Source organism: Podarcis erhardii (assembly GCF_964252035.2).
Source record: "Podarcis erhardii genome assembly, chromosome: 10".
NCBI classification, from domain to species: domain Eukaryota; kingdom Metazoa; phylum Chordata; class Lepidosauria; order Squamata; family Lacertidae; genus Podarcis; species Podarcis erhardii.
The window spans coordinates 10,100,598-10,119,524 of NC_138500.1; the positions used below are offsets into that span (position 1 = coordinate 10,100,598).

The 18,927-nt window shown below is 46.1% G+C and overlaps 1 protein-coding gene across 7 annotated transcripts in view; it reads left to right on the top strand.

Moving 5' to 3' along the window:
- GATA3 (GATA binding protein 3) overlaps window positions 1-18,927 on the top strand; it is a 75,326-nt gene that overhangs the window by 20,835 nt on the left and 35,564 nt on the right. For all 7 annotated transcript variants that reach the window (XM_081880075.1, XM_081880077.1, XM_081880076.1 and 4 more), the window contains exon 3: window positions 7,054-7,590. In XM_081880075.1, coding sequence (XP_081736201.1) covers window positions 7,054-7,590 — 537 coding nt within the window. The remainder of the gene's footprint in view (window positions 1-7,053; window positions 7,591-18,927) is intronic.

Sequence of the window (18,927 nt, forward strand, 5' to 3'; positions counted from 1 at the left end):
GCTGAGATGTTAGAATTAAAAGCTGTCAGGGAAAATAAGTGATATGATTGTCTCCCTGGGACTTCGTCCCATTAGTATGTATGAATCTGTACTGAATATTCACAGAAGCAATACAATAGCACCTTGTCAGGACCTTCCAAGTTTGACAATGTGGCCTGCCAGTTTTCGGAGTGACACAGAATGCTTCAAGCGGGATGGCAACAAAACACATGCAAGTCAAAAGTTTCTTAAGTTTTTTTTTTTAAATATACACATAGAAATAGAATAGGCCTACTGAGTTTGATGGAGCTTACTTCCAAGTCAACACTGCACTCCGAGCCTCTTACCTATTTCCCCAGGAGCAGGTCCCTTTAATTTCTCAGCGATTGCAGTCTTTAACCGTGTGCTAAACAATCTGCTCCAAGCCAACTACTATAGAAGTATTTAACTTTGGGCTGGGTCGTGCTCATTCCTGTTTGATTTAGCATTCACCCTGAGGTGCTCTGTGTGGCTCCCGAACTCACCCACTTAGTTTGGTCTTTCTAAAAGGCTTAATTTACTCACTCTCTCTCTCTGTGAAATTTTATTCTAGAATGAATTTTTAAAAGGGTGAAGAAATATGAATGCAGTAGGCAGGAATGTATCTATGCAGTTAAGGAGAGCACGATAAATTGTGGGTGAGAAAGAATAATATTTGTGAATATATATCTCAGAGATATATTCATCCCCCCCAATAAACCCCAAACTTTTCCAGCTGCAGATTTAGCTCTCCCTTTTCAAGCCCTTCTCTGGTTTCCCTCGCCCAAAAATTGGGAAATAAAGTTGGGGGTGGTGGAAGAGAACTAAATTTCCCCAAATGTTTTAAAGAGCAAAAACAGGCCTCCTCCGCCTCCGGGGAACTGAATGAGCAATATTAATCCCTGATTAGTAATTGCCGTGCCCCGCTGTTAGTCTTTACAAGACATTTCAAAATATCGTTAACCCTTCCCCTCCGAGTTGCAAAACAATCGCTTTGATCTAACGTGAATTTGAGTGACTCTGACGCTGCTTGCCCAAGAGCGTTTTCACACCTGAGGACTAAACTGGGTTAGAAGGAAAATCTCTCTCCATACCCTCAGAAGAGTCTTCATTGTTCCGAAATACCCATTCGATTTTAAAATGGGTCCCTTTTCAAACACACCCTCGCCCCTACCGTCAACAATATGCACACACGGCAGAATAGCTTACGAGGGCTATTTCGTTTTTCTTGTGAAAGTTGCCTAGTTTATCTCTTCTTGGGCAAACAGATCCAAGCCGCCCACCCCCGCAAAAGCCAAAGAATTTCGGGGTTTTGCTTGTTGCTGCTTCACCCTTGATTTAATTGGGACTGACTTCCAAAACGAACCTGGTAAGATCTAGTTCTGGCTGCGTAGCAGGCAGGGGGACGCCAGTGGGTTTAAAAACAAAGATCCTAGCTTAACTTGGGTGGCTGGAGAGTGCTTGCTCCAGAACTTTGAGTTCTTCATCCCAAAGTCTGGTTACAAAGCAAGAGTTTAGGTAGTTGTGCTTGCAAAATCTGCAACTATCTATCCGCTCGGAATCGTCTCTGTATATTTGAACTCTCCGAATAATTCACAATATCACTAAACAGCTACAGGAGAAAGCTGGCTTGAAAAGTTGCAGATTCCCCCTCCGTTTACCCATTAGAGTAGACTGCTCAACCCCCCAGTCAATTGCAACTTGGTCAATTAAAATAAAAGGTAAGATGTTTTTAGATCCTCAACCTGAACTCATTTTTTAAAAGGAGTTAATGCCTGTCTGATTTTTCCTCTCTGTGGAAAATGTCCTGGTTACATTTACTTGCAAGGAAGTCCCATGGATTTAAGAGGCACCTTAGCATGTGGTTAGGATTGGGGAGAGACCCTGTTAAAACCCTAACTTGGGAAACTGTAGAAGTCATTGATTTGAATGGGATGTTCTTGCTTCAGAATACATATAATAAAGATGTCCTCTTTCTCTCTGTGTGAATGCCTTAAGCTTGAGCATGTATATGTTTACTCAGATGTAAGTCCCCTTGAGTTGAATAGGAAGTGTAAAAAGGAGAACCGCCTCAGTTTGGATCATTGGATAGTTTTCTGGTTCAAAAGCCAACACAGGCAGACTCAGGAAACTTTTAACAGCTACCATGAGAAATTCTTGTGGAAAAAGTAAAATTTGGAGCTGTCTAACTGACAGAGGTTTCTTTTTTTGGTGGGGGGGGGGTGTGTGAAGAAGAAAGGAAAAGGAAAAACTTGCTCAAGTAATTCTGCATAATAATAATAATTTTTCTAAAAAGACATTTTTCAGTCAGCTTTTGGCATGTGTCGCTGAACGACATACTGGAAAACTGCCTTTCTTGCTTCGATCGTAAACCTATTAAATTGAATTAATACTTCCAAGTACTTGGATTTAGCATGGTAATTTGTGTGTGGGAGGGGACTGCCACCCAGTCAGCCACAGGTTGTCTTAAAATGTTTCTCATTGGCTTCAACAAGATGCTAGTTGCAATCTGAAAGCTGTAATGTCATATGTGTCTACTTGAGAGTAATGCCCTCTGAGCACAAGGAGGCGACTGTGGAAACACAGGTATTTTGTATTTGCAATCGTACACCAGGCCAGGTTTGCTGGTACCCATACATGCTTATCTAGGAGTAATTTGATGGGACTTACTTCTGAGTAAATATGCAGCATTTTGGACTGCATAGGGCTTTCTTGGAAAGGAGCCTGCAAGGTCTGAAACAGGATATTTTAATAATAACCAGGAATTTTTAAAGCCCATTTAAAAAGATGTGCAGTGTTTGCTCTCTGAAGATTGCTCCACTTTTCCTTCCAAGTATGGCACAGGTTTGAAACTTGATTTATGCGTGGTGCAGGCATGATCCTAAACACCTTTCCTCAAAAGTAAACCCCCCTGAAGTCCATGGGGCTTGGTCCCAAGTAAAGTGTGATAGGACGGCTGCCTTATCCAGCATTTACTTAGCAGGAACTAAGACTGATTGAGCGGAGGTGTCTTACATCTGAGTAGATCAGCTTAGGATCAGGTTGTTGAAGTCCCAACTCCAATGCATTGGGCTGATTTTTCTAGTGAACATGATTTAAGTGCCCTGGGCTCCTTTTGGGGGAGAAGTGCAGGATAAAAATTAAATGATTAGAATCGTATGTATTACAAAGGTATGGGCAGGCAAAATCAGCGCTTCAAGAGGTAGGGAGCTGAAATAAGTCTGGCTTAAATCTATCCTTCTGGCCTAACTGGGTGATTATTCCTCCTGCCCGATGCTGTTGCAAAGTTCCCCCTGCTATCTTGCAAAAGGTGGGGAGTCCTCGTTATGGGTTTTTGTCAATTTCACGTGGCCTCCTGGTTCAAGAAGCCGTGCAGGATTGATTGGGGAAGGCCCATTAGCGGGGATTGATTTGTCCAAGGGGGGTGAGTGGGGAACATTGCGAAGAGAGAGAAGGAAATCTGAAGGGGATCATTCACCAACAAGGAACGATTGTTCTCAGTTACACTTTACCTTAGAGTCCGTGTGAGAGTGTAAACACCGAATTGGAGCCTGTGCGCGTGTTCACAGGCAACTTAGCTCCTGGTACATTTTATCCACGTTCGCGACATTCTTCTAGAGAAGCGTGTGTAAGACCGTTGTCTTCTCACCTTCTTAAGAAGCACACACACACACGCAGGTAAACAGAAGGAAGGGCCCTTTTACATAGTGCACAGAGCAAACTCTGTTATCTTACCTACTCCTGTGGTCCTGGGCTTTCTGACCCAGCAGGGTTGCCAACTGATCAGAAAGGAAGTGAGCTGGCTTCCTCTTCTGCCTTGAGCAGAAGGCAGCCCGACACAGTAGAGAGGTACGACAGCATTCTCACCTGTTAATGCTTGTGCAACAAAAGCCTGCTGTTAAAGGCACAGCTACAGTGTCCAGTCGAAAAGTTGGCCGCAATACTGAAGAGGGCATCTTTAAGGTCCTTTCCTTACACTGCTACATTTTAGGCGTACACTTAAAAAAATGTCAGGTGTGAATAAATCATTAAACACCATTGAAACTTCCACTGAACTAAACCCAGAATTTTAAGGGGTTGGACTAGATGACCCGAGGGTTTCTTCCAACTCTACAATTTTACGATTCTATTATCAACTTGTATTTAAGATACAGAGGTGAATGTGTTGTGTGCTCATGCCTAGCCTAAGCATTTTTTACTTGGAAGTATTTTAAGCTCCACAGTAATCAATGTAATGTACTTGCCTGTCAATGTTTAGCCTTAGGATTTAAGTGGGGTTTAGGGTCAGAAACCTACACCCCCCCAAGCCTGAAGATGTAGATGTTAGTCCCATTTATTCCAAAAAGTTGTACTTCCAACTCTTGAATTTGAGATCTGAGTGTTGGAGAGTTTGTCTTTGGGCCTGACCTAATCCAACACACATTTCCGAGAAAAACAATTACCACTTTGTTGAATTTAATTTCAATTTACACGCCATCATAAAATCAGTAATGGATGATAAAATCCACCAGTTTGAAATGAGCCTGCCTTCTACATAGATGTCTGTTTCCTTTTCATCTTGAAACATATTTACTCTAACACACCTGCCTCTATTCTGTTTGTTGACTAGAACTGAGAATTCGCTTCCAAGTAAGTAGATTAATTTTTAAAACATGGAGAGGGGGAGGAAAACCTCAGACTGCTTTTAAAAAAATAATAATCAAGTATTAGGTTTATGTAATTTTCCCACTGTATTTTAATAATACCAACAAAATATTCTTAAAGCAAAAGATCTGGTATCTTGACCTATTAGATTGTTGTTGGAATATGCTTTGCAACTTGAATGCAGCAATTTTATGCAGCAATTCAAACTTTTGCCTCTTGTTTTCTCTATTCTCTGCTGCTGTCTTTTGCTTCAATACTGGGGTAACACTCCATCTGGGATTATGTCGTGTGGGAACCTATTTATGAGAACTGAGGATGTTCAGGCCTGGGGAGGGAGGGCAAATGCAGCTTCTAGATCTCTCTAAACCTCTGTTGAGCTCTCCCCAGTCCATATCCCTCACTGGTCCATACCAGCACCACTTCTGACTCTCCATGAATGCTTTTGACTGCATGGCATATGGCTTTGAACTCTTGAGAATGCCCCTTTGTGCCTGGATGGAGAGAGGTGTCTGTGTCTCAAAACCTCTGGCTTTTGCATGGCCTGTTGGACAAAGGCTCTATCCTCTGTAGCCTCGTCCACCACTGTCATGTGGCCCTCAGAAGCTTGTATTATGAGGGAATGTGGCCCTTCAGTGAAAAAATTTTCCCCTCGACCTCTAAACACTGAGAGAGATCATTTAGCGTTTGGAGTAATGATCCCCACAGTGATGTGGGGAAAGGTAGAGGAGCGTCTATGGAAATCCACTAGTCCCACCGCCTAATTTTAGCAACATTATTGCCTTCTAAAAATAACAGCTGAAGGGGTTGAGTGCGAACACAGCACAGAACCCAAATGGGTTCTGCTCAGAGAAGACCCACTCAAATTAATAGACCTAAGTTAGTCACGTTCATTGATGTTGATGGGCCTATTCTGAGCATGAGTCATGTTGGAGACAAGACACAATACCCCGTCACATTTGCTCCAAAGTAGTCCTATCGGACAACCGCCCTGGAGAGAGGCGGCAATTTGATTCACACTTAATTTGTTAAACTTGTTGGAACTTACTTCTGAGTAGCCCTGTACTGAATTGCAGTGTCAGTTGGATTGGTACCATCGCCATTCCTCTCCACTTCTGATCTCAGACTTTTATCCTGAGCAGAGCTAGCCCAGCTATAGAGGCAAAAGAGACATTTGCCCAAGGTAGGGCAGCAGGATTTCCACGGCTCCTGCTAAGTAAATGCCACCTCCTCTGAACTGGCAGGAGGCAGAGGCTTTCAAGCGCTTGGGTGTGATTAGTCTTGCACTCAAAGTGTTGGCATTTGGGTTTGAGAAGGTGGGTGGCAACGCTTCTGTTTTGCACATGGTAGCCAACGCTTCCTCCCTGTGAACCTCAAATCTCGAATCGATCGAGGGATTTCCGTTTTGGGTTGCCAGCAGATCTGTACTCAAGGCATTCCTCGACTGGAGCCCTGGGAGAGCACCCCTTTTGCATGCAGAAGGTCCCAGATTCAGTTCTTAGCATTGGCAGCCAGTCCTGGGAATATTCCTGGTCTGAAACCCTGGAGAGCCGCTGCCTATGGAAAATACTGAGCTAACAATAACAATAATAATAATTATTATTTATTATTCGTGCCCCACCCATCTGGTTGGGTTTCCCCAGCCACTCTGGGCGGCTTCCAACAAAATATTAAAATACAGTAATGCATCAAACTTTAAAAGCTTCCCTAAAGAGGGCTGCCTTCAGATGTCTTCTGAATGTCAGGTAGTTGTTTATCTCTTTGACATCTGATGGGAGGGCATTCCACAGGGCGGGCGCCACTGCCGAGAAGGCCCTCTGCCTGGTTTCCTGTAACTTTGCTTCTCGCAATGAGGGAACCACCAGAAGGCCCTCGGCGCTGGACCTCAGCATCCGGGCAGAACGATGGGGGCCGAGACCGTTTAAGGTTTTAAAGGTCAGCACCAACACTTTGAATTGTGCTCGGAAACGTACTGGGAGCCAATGTAGGTCTTTCAAGACCGGTGTTATGTGGTCTCGGCCGCCGCCCCCACTCACCAGTCTAGCTGCTGCATTCTAGATTAGTTAAAGTTTCCGGGTCACCTTCAAAGGTAGCCCCATGTAGAGCGCATTGCAGTAGTCCAAGCGGGAGATAACTAGAGCATGCACCACTCTGGCGAGACAGTCCGCAGGCAGGTAGGGTCTCAGCCTGTGTACCAGATGGAGCTGGTAGACAGCCGCCCTGGATACAGAATGGACCTGTGCCTCCATGGACAGCTGTGAGTCCAAAATGACTCCCAGCTAGATGGACTATTGGCCCGACTCTGTTGCAACTGAGCCCATCTGACTCACGGGTCCCTAAGCTGTCCCACCACCCTACCTCCTTTGGGGAGACGTTGGCTAATGGGGATCTGCTTTTGTCTTTCTGTCCTACCAGGTGGTCAGGTGTGCCGCCCGCCATTGCTGCATGGTTCTCTCCCTTGGCTGGATGGGAGCAAGGCTTTGGGAAGCCACCACAGCACCGCCCCATGGAACCTCAGCCCCTTCTCCAAGACCCCCATCCACCACAGCTCGCCTGGACCTCTCTCCGTCTACCCTCCGGCGTCCTCCTCCACTTTGTCTGCGGGCCACTCCAGCCCACACCTCTTCACCTTCCCGCCGACCCCTCCCAAAGATGTCTCCCCGGACCCCTCCATCTCCACCCCAGGCTCCACTGGGTCCAGCCGGCAAGAGGAAAAAGAGTGCATTAAGTACCAGGTGTCTCTGGCTGAAACCATGAAGCTGGAGTCTTCTCATTCCCGGAGCAGCATGGCCTCATTAGGAGGGGCCTCTTCCTCAGCTCATCACCCCATCTCCACTTACCCTTCCTACGTCCCTGAATACGGCTCTGGACTTTTCCCTCCCAGCAGCCTGCTGGGGGGATCGCCGACCGGTTTCGGGTGCAAATCCAGGCCAAAAGCACGTTCCAGCACAGGTAGGGTCCTTGACGGATTCATAAATGCTTCTGTTTCAGGTTCAGGAAAGACTTTTTTTAAATTAAAAATTGAGCAAAGGTTAAGGACTGGGAGGAATAATCATATAGGGAGAAGGGGGGGGTTGTATGGGTTTTCAGCTGCAAATTCAGACCAAAGAGCTTCCAGTGCAGGAAAGGTGCTAAATGGATGACGGGTTAGAAGCCAACTCTTGTTTTATTTTTAAAAAGAAGCCGAGGATCGTTATAAGCAGAAAGCAAACTCTGGCAATGCAAAGGTCAACAAAGGGATCAAGCAGATACCACAGAACCTTTCTTCCTAAAACACTTTTGCATTCCACAACAGTTGCTATATTTTGCTCTTCCTTTAGAAAGATAAGAACAAGCTAAGGTGGGCTTCCTGCTGGTTTCCCAGTCAGGTCTTGACCAAAGGTGGGGTGGGTTAGCTTTTACAATGTGACATGAGCCTCAGGTTCTCCCAGGCTATTCACTATTCACTCTGTCCATTTGCACATGAGAAACTCAACTGATTTTTAATGGGGATCATTTACCAGAAGAGGGAATCTTGAACGTGATTCCAGGAAACTCAGCAGGCCAACTAATTTTTGATATTTGCAGGGCTTATGCACTTTCTCCGTTTTATACACAGAGATATTTGATTTTATATCGGTTCCTCTGGCATTTAGAGACACAAATCTCTTCGGCCAGGGATCCAAATTTCACCGTTTGCAAAATGGTTAAACCAAACTATGCTGGTTTAACTACATTATGTCAATTTTGACTTCCTTTTCTTCCCCCAGTTATTTTTTCTGAATATAAAGTGGATTGGATTCTCCCCCTCCCACAGCAAAGGGCCGTTAACGCTTACTGAAATGTAGGTCCTATTGATTTCAATAGAACTTACTTCCGAGTAAGTGCACTTGGAATCCTTGCTGAAATTGATTGAAATGCCAGTTTTCTTGGCTTGACATGAGTTGCCCCAGATTTTAAAAACCCTATTTTGAGCGTGTTTGTTTAGGGAGCTGGTGAAGCAAACTTTGTTGATTTTGACGAAATGTTCGTCTGAGACAAAGTTCTTACAATTGCATTGCTCTGGAGTTGCATGAAATTAATTGGATCCATGTCTGAATAAACATGTTGGATAGGTGATTCAGCTTTCTCCTTATTATCACATGTGCTAAACCTCACTCACTCATACCACCCCACTCCTAGGTTCAGAAAGATTTGTACAAGGTGGTAGTGATTAAAAATGTTTTCCATATTCTACAGGTCAGTCCTTTCCCTTCCTTTTTGATTTTTGCCTCGTGGGAGAGAGGAGCAAAGAGTTGAATCAGATCTAAGCTAAAACATCACTTCCAGCCCCACACATTCAACAAGTGGGGCGGTCCTGATGTTCATGGGAGGGGGCTAATCCCAAATTCTCTAGAGCCAAATATAGCATAGGACCAGGGGTCAGCAAACTTTTTCAACAGGGTGCCGGTCCACTGTCCCTCAGACCTTGTGGGGGGGGGGCTGGACTATATTTTTTGGGGAAAATATGAACGAATTCCTATGCCCCACAAATAACCCAGAGATGCGTTTTAAATAAAAGCACACATTCTGCTCATGTAAAAACACCAGGCAGGCCCCACAAATTACCCAGAGATGCATTTTAAATAAAAGGACACATTCTACTCATGTAAAAACACGCTGATTCCCGGACCGTCCGTAGGTCGGATTTAGAAGGCAATTGGACCGGATCCGGCCCCTGGGCCTTTAGTTTGCCTACCCATGGCATAGGACATCACCCCACTCTGATGGGTGATTAAGGATCAATGCACCCATTTAATGCAGAGATTTCACTCCTATCTAATGGACTCCATTTTCACACCTCCACAAATGGCTGTTCAGCCACATATACACACTTTTTGGCTGGGCGTTCCTGCGCCGTGAACATTAAGTGAAACAGATATGACAGTGAAACTTGAGAGAGAGAATGTGGAACAGATACTGGGGATGGGGAACTTTGAGATGTTGTTAGACTACAACTCCCATTATCCCTGACCATCGGGTATGGTGGCTGGGGCTGACGGGAGCTGGAGTTCAGCAACATCTGGCAAGCCACAAGTTTCCCATCCTTGTTACATTCAATATGCTTGCCAACTTTTTAGCTTGGCTCGGTAGCTGACCCCTTTTAGCTGCAGTAGACATTAGGAGAGGCTCACGTTTATCCACTATTGTGAATGGTTTTAACTGGTTGGCAAAGGCACAAGAGCAAACCAGGCCAGTGTATTTTTCCAGTCAGTTGGCAATCTGTAAGAGTCTGTGCATTTGTCCAGCAGCCCTAATCCACTTACGGCTTAAAACAGCAATTGCTTTGGCTGTTTTAGCTGAAATTGACACACCAGGTGGAACTTTGACACATGATTCTAAGCCATGGTTTGAGCCATGGATGAACAAACCATAGGTTAACTTATTTTATTTATTTATTAGATTTATATACCAACCTTTCACCAAAAGATCCCACGCGATAAAAACATGAGATAAAAGCACAAATAAACCATGAGTTCTCTCCACAAACAAACCATGGCTTGCTTCTTCAAAGTTTGTTTTGTTTTCCAGCTGCTGCTCCTGCCTCATGCCTTTGCAGTGTGGTGAGAGTGGGGGAGATAAAACAAACCAAAGTTAAGGAAAGCTAGTGGTTTTACATGGAATCCACCATGGTTCAAAAGCCCACAATAAACCATGGCCTCAGATTGTGGTTTCTTACCAGTAAACAAACCATGGTTAAGCTGCTGAGCAGGATTCACACGTAACACTATGACATGGTTTAATAAACCGTAAATTAACAAACTCCCATTTAGCATATGTGTAAGCCAGGCGGTTCGCTTTTCCTCTGCTGTTTTTTCCCCCAAGGACTCTCTTCTTTGTAAGCAGACACGCAAAACCAGAATGCACGATTCATTGATTCCTCTTGCTCTTGTGTAAGCCTCATTCCCAACCTGCTTGCTAAACTTAGAAACTCATTTTAATTCACTTGAAGCTACCTGCTGCTAATTTGAACATTTCTGGAAAGCTGGTTTTTACATGCACAGAGAGAGAATGTGTGTGTGTGTGTGTGTGTGTGTGTGTGTGTGTGTGTGTGGTGTTGTTGGGGGACCACAAAAACCTAATGTGTTCCGGAAATGTTATTTATTGGTTCAGTGACTTCCTTATGCAGAGAAAAAAACTGGATAGGACTGTGTTCACTTTCCCCACTCAAAAGTCTCTCTCTGCACTTCCCCCAATTCTTTTCCCAGATCCCAGGAGCGAGCTTATTTTAAGTTGGTTTCTTTTTTTTTCTTTTGGGGGTGGGAGGGAGGGGGAGAAGGGGAACTACCTAAGAAAAGAGGGAAGTTTTGTTTAGACTGCCTGATCTGGGTCTGTCTCCAAAATATTTCATAATCTATAGGCTATATAGTGAAAGAAAGCAAATTCACCCAGGGAGGCAATAGTGCTCAGCACAATTTCTAGAAAGTGTATTTTAGCAGGCCTTTGGGACTTGCTTGCAAGTAAATGGCCATGATCCACAGCAGAATTATATGCAGTTTTTTTTTTTTTTGGTGCAGTCCTGAGCATCCTTGTTCAGGAGTCAGTTACTCTTTAATAAGTGTGAGTGGGACCTCAGCTTCAAGTCTGTTGATTTTTGTGTGGACATCCTTACATTGCACTGTGTTCAGAATCCAGGCCTGCCAACCTTTTAACCACCCACTGCCATTGTGGTTTCAACAAGAAGCTTGGATCTGCAGCTGCTAGCTGATCACCATGTTTATCTCCCTGCTGTGAAAAGCTAGACCAGTAGATCAAGCTGCTGTTAAGTGCAGAAGAGCAGGACACTTGGCAACACTAACTTCTGTTTTGTGATTCCTCCCCTTCCCTCCATCTTTGTACTAAAATCTGGGAAATATGCACCAAAATCAGTGGGGCTGGTCTCGGAATGAATGCCTTTAGGTTCCAGGCAGTTTGCATATTAAACAAAGATCAAAATAAGTCGCTCCCTCACCTTTCCCCTATTCCTCCCCCCACGTTCTTCCTTTCCTCATTGAGACTCCTGCAAGTAGATGTTGTCCAGTGTGAGTCAGATCAGTTTTCAGGGTTTTTCCAGGGTGACATTTACTCTGACTGTCTGAGCAGGGACTGTCTCTATTTAGCTGATATGTTTTAGCTAATCCAATTATTTTCAGACGGCTGCACGCGACAGTTACATTGTTTATCCAGCGCCAGGAACTTTAATAGAGTCCGGATGTGGTTAACAGTGACAAAAAGAAAGAAAGAAGTAAATGCAGAACTGCCTCTTTCTGTATATGCAAGCAGACTGGGTGTGTGTTTGTATGAGAGAGAGAAAGAAAGAAAGAAAGAAAGAAAGAAAGCAGAAGAGAATGAAAACTCAGATCTCCTGCCTTTCCGACTTCTAGCAGCAGACCTCTGCACCTTTAACAACTGCCATGTCAGGCAGAAAAGGGAGAGGAGAGGCTTTCTCCACTGCTACTACAATCACGGCCATCATGGGTAGACTCGCAGAACTGTAGAGTTGGAAGGGACCACCATGATCATCTAGTCAACCCCCTGCAGCGCAGGAGTCTTTTGCCCGACGTGGGGCTCGAATCCACGATGCCAAGATTAAGAGTCGCATGCTCTACCAACTGAGCTATCCATGTCATCGTGGTCCAGGGCAGGGCCACAGAGCACCTGCTTTGCTTGCAGAAGACTCCAGGTTCAATCCCTGGCAGGTAGGGCTGGGAGCATCCTGCCTCCTTGAAATCCCTGGAGAGCTGATCAGTGTAGAAGCCGTTGTGCTGGATGAGCTGACGGTCTGATCCAGTATAAGACAGCTGCCTTTCTAGGGTTATTATGGGTAAGGGCCATAGTTCAGGGGTAGAGCATGCTGAAGGTCCCACGTAAGGCTTGAGAGCCACTGCCATTGGGTGCAGATAATACTTAGGCAGCTTCTTATGCTCCTGTGTCCCATGGATGATGTTTCCAGGGCCTACTGAGCTGAGATCTTGGGTGTAATTTCTAACCCACCCTCTTCTAGTCCTTAGGAGACCAGTGAGAAGGTGGGCGAAGGACCACAGGAGTTAGAACGGTCTGGTCTCCCTGTTGTGTTGTACTGAGTGTGCAGGGAATGTGCAGGCTGCACGTGATGGGTTGAGATGGCTCCCTTTTTTATCTTCTCTTTTTTGCCCAGGGACCCACACAGACACGGAGTGGCCTTGGCTGTGAGTCTCCAGTGCTGAAGACACTTGGGAAGTAGTGCTATGGGAACCAGTGGGATTTTTTGCCAAGTGGAAGGGTTTAAGATCAGGGTGCTTTGGATGCTACAAATGAGGTGTGTGTGTATGTGTGTTGGCTTCCCATTGGCTATTGTTGTAGACTACCCAGGTCTTTTGCTTGCTCCACTGGGTCTTCTTAGGTCCTTGGTGATGGACAAGAAAGATGGTCTTCTTCTTCTTCTTCTTCTTCTTCTTCTTCTTCTTCTTCTTCTTCTTCTTCTTCTTCTTCTTCTTCTTCTTCCTCCTCCTCCTCCTCCTCCTCTCCTCCTCCTCCTCCTCCTCCTCCTCCTCCTCTCTGCCTAGGGAAGGCCTGTAGCTCCATGGTAGAGCATCCAGGTTGCATGTGAAGGGTTCCAGGTTCGAATTCTTAGCATCATCTCCAGGTAGGGCTAGGAATGTCCCCTATGCAAGACCCCACCAAGCCACTGCCACTCAGTGTGGACCATACTGTGCTAAATGGACTCAAGGCAACTTCCTCTGTTTCCATGCAGAAGGATGTTAAGATATATGGAACTGCCTTATTATTCCGTATTCTATCACTGGTCCATCTAGCCACCAAACTGCCCACTGAGCAGGCTGAAGGTAGGTTTAGATCTGCAGAGCCAGATCCAAGTTTGAGTGGGGGCTCATCCTATGTCGGTGGGCTTGCTTCAGTCTGGCGGCGGCGGCAGCTGCCGACAGCTCTGTCTGGGAGCCACGGCTGAAGTTTCCCACAATGCCTCTGATGTAGCAATAGCTTCTTCTTTTTTGATGATGTTAGGAAAGGGTCTTAGCTCAGTAGCAGACCTTGCATGAAGGAGGTTCAGTCCTAGGCATCTCCAGGTAGAGCTTGGAGGGACAATTGTCTGAAATCCTGGAGAGATAGATCACTGCTAGTCAGTGTGGAAAATAGAATAATAGAATTGTAGAGTTGGAAGGGTCCATGAGGACCATCTAGTCCATCCCCCTGCAATGCAGGAATTTTTTGCCCAATGTGAGACTCGAACCCACAACCCTGAGATTAAAAATTTCATGCTCTACCGACTGAGCTATCCCAGGAGGAGGGCAAATACTGAGCAAGATGAACCAATGGTCTGACTCTGTGCAGGGCACCTTCCTGTGTCCCTATGTTCTTTCCATCTGTGTCTGAAAAAGCAGGTAGAAATGGCAAGGAGGAACAAAAGCAGGGTGAGGAGGTCAATATTAGCCTCCCCACCTGTGCAAAGGGCCTTGGCAGATACCTGCATGAAAGGACTGTGCAAACAGATTCCCAAGCTCAGAATGAGCTCTGGGGCACCCAATTCCTTAAATTTAAGTGTGCGTATTTGCACCTGCCTCTGATTCATGGACCTTGGCACTCTAGTGTAAGACACAAAGTAGGTCTTTCAGGTCTTCCCATTCTCAAAATTTCCAGTCCTGCTCCTGGAGATATTTTCACCTTAGAGGGCAGGGCTGAATCTTGTTGAGCTCGCCAACTTTCTCCTTAGTTGGGATTCCTCTGTTTTGAATGCGCAGGCACTTAGCAGCTGAAACTTTTCTGGGCAATGAGCTAGGGAAGAAGCATCTTCTGTTTAAAAAAGTATCTGCCACGTCACCCGATTGCTAAAAGCGCAGGAGCTCTTTCAGAAAAGAAGGTGGCAACCCTAGGCATGCAGAGTCTGGACTGCGCCTTCTGCAAGACTTTGGAAAAAGCTTGTAGTATGGAATCATACTTCTTATTTTTTTTAGCTCTTTTCCGCCTTCGTTGCAAAAGTTCCCAAACAACCCGAAAGCCAGACATAACATTGTTGTGTTGCAGAGTTTGGAGCTGAGTTTGGATCTCTGGCTGAGTGGAGGTGAAGGTCCAGAGATGGGAAAGGAAGGAGGCCCAGGCAAGATGGTGATGGAGAAGATCAGGAGAGGTGTCCTGTTTTCTTGGTTTCTGCTGTTATTCTAGCTGTGTTGTGACTTGCTGGTGCTGTGCCTAACACAGACCAGGAAAAGGAACCAAAGAGGAAACTGCAAGCAGGTGACAGACACCTTTCTGGTTGCGGATCAGACAGACTCAGATAGGGCAGCTGGCTTCAAATGATTGCCTTATCATTGCCGGGTCTCTCTAACCGCCATCCCTCCTATCTTCCGACATCAAAGAGCCCAGGGCTGCTTCTCTTCTGGGGCAATCTGAGAACAAACGCTGACCACATTTTGCATTCTTGAGTGCTTCAGTTATCGTGCGCTTTGTCTGAGTAATGCTCACAATAACCTTGCAAGGTGGGACCATTGCTTATTGATTTACGGAAAACATTTCTGTGCTGCGGTCTCATGAAATATGAAATGAAAAGCACTGTCAAAAATAAAAAAAAACAGGCAAACCCTGCAAATTGTGTTTACCAGAGAAGCCAAAATAAAAATTAAAAAATGGGATGAGTGTAGGCATTAGGCATCAGTTTTAACTTTTATTCAGGAAAAAAACCCCAAAGGAATGACTGCCTGTCTCTTGCTTTAGGGAAGTTCAGGATTAGGGTGAAATTTGAATGGGGACTTGCTCACAGACCCAGGTGGGCAGCTGTTCCTAAGATAATATACCTGAGACAGCTTTGATGCACATTAAGCACCAAATCAACGCCAAGGCTTTTCATGGTAGTCCGCTGCAATAAGGGGGGAGTGGAGGGGATTCTCATTAACTGCATTTGGACCCCACTTTTTTCCGCGAAGCTCAAGTTTTCAAGCCTCCCCTTTCCCAATTATATTCTCACAGCTGCCCTGTGAGGTAGGTTGGGCTGAACGATAAGGAGTGCTTCGGGGTCACCCAGAGAACTTTATGAGGATTTAAACCCGGTTTCTCCCCCCCAGTCCTAATCTGACTCACACAATAAATCAGGAATTCTGTTGAGGGTCACACTCCCGGGATCAGAATCTGTCAGAGGCTACATGGCTGTGGTGGGCTGGGAATATTCTCTCTCTCCCTCCCTTTGCCTCCCCCCCCCTCTCTCTGCTGCCACCCCCTTCTCTATTTCTCTCCCACCCCTTCTGCCACACTCCTTTCTGCTTAATTCGCTCCCACTTAAAACTAAGCCGTGTTTTCTCAGGCTACAGACTGCCCACCCCACGCTAACTACTACACCACACTGCCTCTCAGAGGAAGCGTGAGATGAGCTTCCCATATCCGGCAGCTTCCTATATCCAGGCCTTTTGAAAGAGACAGGATTGTTTCCCAGAATGCACACTGGCTACCCTACTGCATCATCCCCGTCCTACTTGTACTCTACCAAATTATCCCCATTTTACAGAGGAAGAACTGAGGCAGAGCAAGCAAGGGAGCCATGGGTGTGGTGGCGGTGAAGCCATTGTGATTGGAATGTTTGCATTTTGGCCTCATGGCAGTCTGTGTGGACGCGGCGTCTGCTGGCGGTTAGGCGACCTCCTGGCATTTCATTGGGATGTGGAATCTGCCAGAGGTGATGAGTTGTGGTTCAGACTTCTGCTTTTCCCTCTGCCCTGAGTTTCCTGCCTGTGTGTTTAACAGCAGTCTGAAGCGCAGAGGCACAAAGCAGACGAAGCGTTTGTCGGCCTGGTGAGTGGTGGTGAAAATTGCAAGCTCCATGGGCTAAAACGTTTGTGTGTCAGCTTGCACAAGGGAGTCTGCTTCATTAGAGCAGACCAGACACTGCTCCCGGTCTGCTTTCACTTTTTTGCCTCCTTCACTGCAGCCAGTTTGGGGGATCACCAGATGCCTCCTCCTTTGTCTCCATGTTGCCTTTGCAAAACTCAGTGAACAGGAGTATGGGGACAAAAGTACAGTGGTACCTCTGGTTGCAAACGGGATCCGTTCCGGAGGCCCATTCGCAACATGAAAACCTGCAACCTGAAGCGCCGTATCTGCACAGGTGCATGGTGCGATTTGGTGCTTGTGCGCATGTGCGAAGCATGATTTAGTGCTACTGTGCATGCGCGAGCAGCGAGACCTGGAATTAACCCTTTCTGGTACTTCCAGGTTGCCGTGGGAAGCAACCTGAAAAAACGTAACATGAAGCAAACGTAACATGAGGTATGACTGTAAGAATCAGTTGGTTCTGCCACTCATTGGCTCTGGTTTTAACTAGCAAAGGGCCTCCTTGTCTTCTGCTTCACGAATCCTGATGGGATTTGGCCTCCACTGGGGCCAAAGAAAGAAGATGCCTAGGTGTTTGGGTAGCCATGCACCCTACTTTACAGAGAACAATCCTCCATAATAATAATAATAATAATAATAATAATAATAATAATAATAATTTATTATTTATACCCCACCCATCTGGCTGGGCCTCCCCAGCCACTCTGGGCGGCTTCCATAAAAACCAAAAATACAGTAAAATATCACACGTTAAAAACTTCCCTAAACAGGGCTGCCTCAAGATGTCTTCTGAATGTCAGGTAGTTGTTTATCGCTTTGACATCTGCTGGAAGGGCGTTCCACAGGGCGGGTGCCACTACCGAGAAGGCCCTCTGCCTGGTTCCCTGTAGCTTTGCTTCTCACAATGAGGGAACCGCCAGAAGGCCCTCGGCGCTGGACCTCAGTGTCCGGGCAGAACGATGGGGGTGGAGACGCTCCTTCAGGTATACTGGGGATGGGTATACTGTGGGATGGCCGTATCCTGAAACGAGATTGCGCTAAGTACAGTCTTGCCTCAGGTTACAGATGCTTCAGGTTGTGCGTTTTCGGGTTGTGCATCGCAGTGAACCCAGAAGTACCAGAATGGGTTACTTCCGGGTTTCGGCGCTCACACATGCGCAGAAGTGCCAAATCGCAATCCGCGCATGCGCAGACGCAGCACTGCGGGTTGTGAACGTGCCTCCCGCAGGGATCATGTTCATAACCCGAGCGTCCACTGTAGTGGCATTGGCTGGCTTCACGGTTTCCCCCACATTGTGATTTTTGCATAGTGCACAGACACACACATAAACGATTCAAGATATGTAGCCAGCTCAAAAATTATGAAACTGAAATCGCAGCATCCTGGATAGCTCAGTTGGTTAGAGCGTGGTGCTGATAATGGGACAACTGCATATTCCTCCATTTTGGGCTAGTTGATCCTCAGGGTCGTCCCCCCCACCAACCCTGTGATTCTGTGATATGGACGTCAAACTGGTTTTGCACAATATATCAATATATCACCCAGCCCTAGTTAGTACCTGGACAGGTGACAGATTACCTGATCTGTGGTTCCATTCTTACCCAACTATCGTGAGACGCATTGTGGTTCGATGATGAGTACACCTGTTGTTTGTTAATGAGCGTCTGCACATAGGCAAATCTGTGTATTGATTTGTCCCCTGTTTTCAGTGATGCGTTTCCTCTCCCCCCCCCCCGGCAACACCATCTTAGCAGGCTTTTGTTGTGTGGAATGCTGTGGAATGGCGGTATCCTGAAACGAGGAGCACATATTATATTCAGGGGTTGGGATGGGTTTACTTGTCTGCGGTTGGCAAGCCTTGAAAACGAGAGGTGCCTCTAATAATATTCTGGATGTTCCAAGTGCAGAAAACACAGTAGGCCGGTTCTGTTGTTGGTCAGGTGTGAGGAATTATAGAGCTTTGGGTGGAGAGGGTCCCCAGCATTTCCACGTAGGGCTAGGAAGAGTTTGTGCTCTAGAACCCTGGAGAGCCACTGCTGATCTGTGTAGACAATACTGTGCTAGATGAGCCTAATGGTCTTGGTTCCTTGGCTATCCAACTGTTGGAGTTCAGAGCTATGTGCAACACCCCATCACCAACGTAGCCTGCTATGATCCTGTTGCCACTGTTGAAATAAGACTCTACTGCCTCTCCACTCCGCTTATGTATATTGGGAGGTGGTGGGCAAAACGGTTCTCGGCCTCAGGCGGCAAAATGTGTTGGGCTGAACCCAGTTTGTTCTTTGGAACTGCATGGTCTGATTTTTACTCTCAAGGAAACGGGCATCCGCACATTTGTTTTGGCACCTCTGTGTGCGCTAGGAAACCTCAACACAAAGTCAACCCTCTTCTCTTTATGCACCCAGTACTTTTCCATTTCTGAACAGTAGCTCTGCAGCACTCCGCAGACAGCAGTGGGGAGTTCTGCTAGAGGTAGC